This window comes from Triticum dicoccoides, chromosome 1B (assembly GCF_002162155.2).
Source record: "Triticum dicoccoides isolate Atlit2015 ecotype Zavitan chromosome 1B, WEW_v2.0, whole genome shotgun sequence".
Taxonomy (NCBI): Eukaryota; Viridiplantae; Streptophyta; class Magnoliopsida; order Poales; family Poaceae; genus Triticum; species Triticum dicoccoides.
The window spans coordinates 369037345-369039998 of NC_041381.1; the positions used below are offsets into that span (position 1 = coordinate 369037345).

Here is a 2654-nt window from a genome sequence, read left to right on the forward strand (position 1 = left end):
AATCCAATGAACATATATGATCTGATCGTATAGTAATTATTCATTAAATAGTGCAAGGATTACATCATATGGATTATAATCATGTTAAAACATGTGATCTTTGTATATGTGTATGAGAGAGAAGGTTCTACATATCTACTGCTACGAGTCCATAGTCCAGTGGGTGGATTACTCTCATGTCATCATGGAGTGAGAATCATTTTTTCCAGAAGAAGAGTTGACTCGACGAAATATCGACGCGCGGGCGCATCTGATATTCACCTCCCATCGCGAAGTAACAGTGATTGAAAATTACAAAATAATTTTGAGTCTTTTTAGGGATAAGTAATTTTGAGGTAGGTTTTGGGTTAATACATAGACAGATGTATGAGATCCGAGGAAAGGAGATGTACCCCTCAGAAAAAAAGAGAACAGGAGATGTTTGTGGGCCTGGTCGCCACCTGGGCCCTTGGGCGCATGGGCTTATGACCCCACAAGTGTTCACTTTCAATAAAATATTATCTCTAAATTTACTCAGATATTTCTAAATTCGTTTTTGGGCAGACCAAATTCATGAATGTTGATATACCAACATACACATAAACATGCAGCCGGCCTTTCTAGAACTTTATTAATAGTTTAGCCCAGTATAAAACAACGATAATTTAATAAGAAAATGACCTCCAAAATTATAAATACATTTAGAACGTATCTTGCCTTTGTCTAATAGATCTGGCTGCACATGTTCAATTCAAACACCTGATCATCGTCTATTTTCAGGTACCTGGAAAAGAAATCGTCTATTTTCAGGTACAAAACAACTGTAGCCTGACACACAAACACATACTAGGTACATATTTGGACACTAGCGGTGAGCACACAAAAACGTGAAGTGCAATTTTCACGAGAATTGCTAAAATAATATGGAAGGCTAAAATTCTGACGCAGATTTTTAGACACAATCTGACGTTTGCGAGATATCTGGGTCCAATTAATAATGGAGAGTAGTAATTAGTTTGCTGTGGCGGCCTCGGCCGCAATCTGAGCGTGCATCGTCATGAAGAGCTCCACCAGCCTGCTCACGTCCGGCATCACGGCCACCACCTCGTCCAGCGCGCCGAAGTGGTCTGCCCACGCGGCCAGGAGCGGCATCGTGACTGGGTCGAAGGCCTTGACGCCCAGCATCGCCTCCATGGCGCGCACCCCTGCGAGGAGGCCGCCGAGGACGATGTCCACATACCCGGCGCTGTCGCCTCCAAAGAAGGGCTTCCCCTTGGAGATATCCCTCAGGGCCGCCTCCAGGGTGTTCAAGGCAGCAGTCGCCTGTTTGTTCCCCTCCACTTTCTCCCCCTCCGTCTTGCTCCATGACGCCTGGTTCATCGCTTTCACGAGCTGCTCACGCGCAAAACGAAACCGCGCCGGTCAGACAATTGCCCGCAATCTCAAAGCACACAAACACGCGACGGGTCGAACGATCATGTGAAGCACAATACCGTGTCCTCGATGAAGGCGGCCCAGAACCGGGCGACGGCGCGCTCGTAGGGGTCGGCCGGGAGGAGGGGGGGGCCGGCTCCGCCGAAAGCCTCGTCGATGTACTGTAGGATGACCAGCGACTCGCAGACGGGGTTGCCGCCGTGGATCAGCACGGGGACCTTGTTATGGACGGGGTTTGACCGGAGGAGCAGCTCGCTCTTGTGCTGGAGGTCCTCCTCTGCGTACTCGTAGCTGATGCCCTTGATGCTGAGGGCAAGGCGCACTCGCAGGACGTACGGGCTGTACCACGCGCCCAGCAGCTTCAGATCGTCTACTGCTCCGGCCATTGCTGGTGTGGTGTCTGTCAACTCAAGGTCTGAACTTTGCACGGAGATTGTGTTTTTGGTGCCTCAGTTTTAAGACTCCGGAGGAGAACACGCGAGGCATATATAGAGCATAGCAGAGATTCTTCCGATAGAACGGTGCGAAGGACTAGTTGTTTGGTTGATTCTTCGAACCGTCTATTTTTCCGACTTAGAGTACTTTTTTGACTTGGTCAAGTAATCAAGTCTGAACATATGTCCCGCGCGCTTTGGCATGGATAGGTATGAGGGAGACCCCGCTGACAAACTTCAGCCACACATTCATTTCCTGTTTGTCAGCTTGCACACAAAAATCGTTCCTCCACTTAGTAGGCCTGTATGGTGCAAGGCTAGCCACGCCATAGTATGCCAAAGTTGACTAAGTTTAGACTTATAAGATTTACTACACTTTGCCAAGACTAAAAGAATTTTGCCAAACTTTACCATGCTACTTCACATGAAACTTGTTATTGGAAAGTGGGCCTAGCCAAAGATGCGTCTTGAAAACAATACCCACCCTACTTAGGCAATTTCACTAAAATTTACGAAAATGTAAGGCATAATTTTAATTTGGCTATTGATGCTAGCTTATTATTTATTTATTTTTGCGAGAAAAACTTATGATATATTCATCGATTGTCAAGGTAGTATAAAGAACACCAGAAGTAAAAAATACTCCCTCCGCCCCAAATATAAGACGCTTTTTGACACTATTGTAGTGTCAAAAAACGTCTTACATTATGGGACGGAGGGAGTACATTCAGTCCCGTAAACCATCTAGTAATGACTACAAGCACTAGAGCGAGCCAAAGACGCGCCGCCTTCTTTGCCCCCTCCCCC

The 2654-nt window shown here is 46.7% G+C and overlaps 1 protein-coding gene across 1 annotated transcript; it reads right to left on the bottom strand.

Annotated features, from left to right (window-relative positions):
• Positions 1-675: 675 nt before the first annotated feature.
• Positions 676-1896, bottom strand: LOC119335921 (probable glutathione S-transferase GSTU6). The gene is made up of 2 exons (XM_037607969.1): positions 1473-1896; positions 676-1371 (listed from the first exon to the last, which is right to left on the bottom strand). The coding sequence occupies exons 1-2, from the start codon at positions 1797-1799 to the stop codon at positions 991-993; spliced, it is 708 nt and encodes a 235-aa protein (XP_037463866.1). The 5' UTR covers positions 1800-1896; the 3' UTR covers positions 676-990.
• Between the last annotated feature and the right edge of the window lie 758 nt (positions 1897-2654).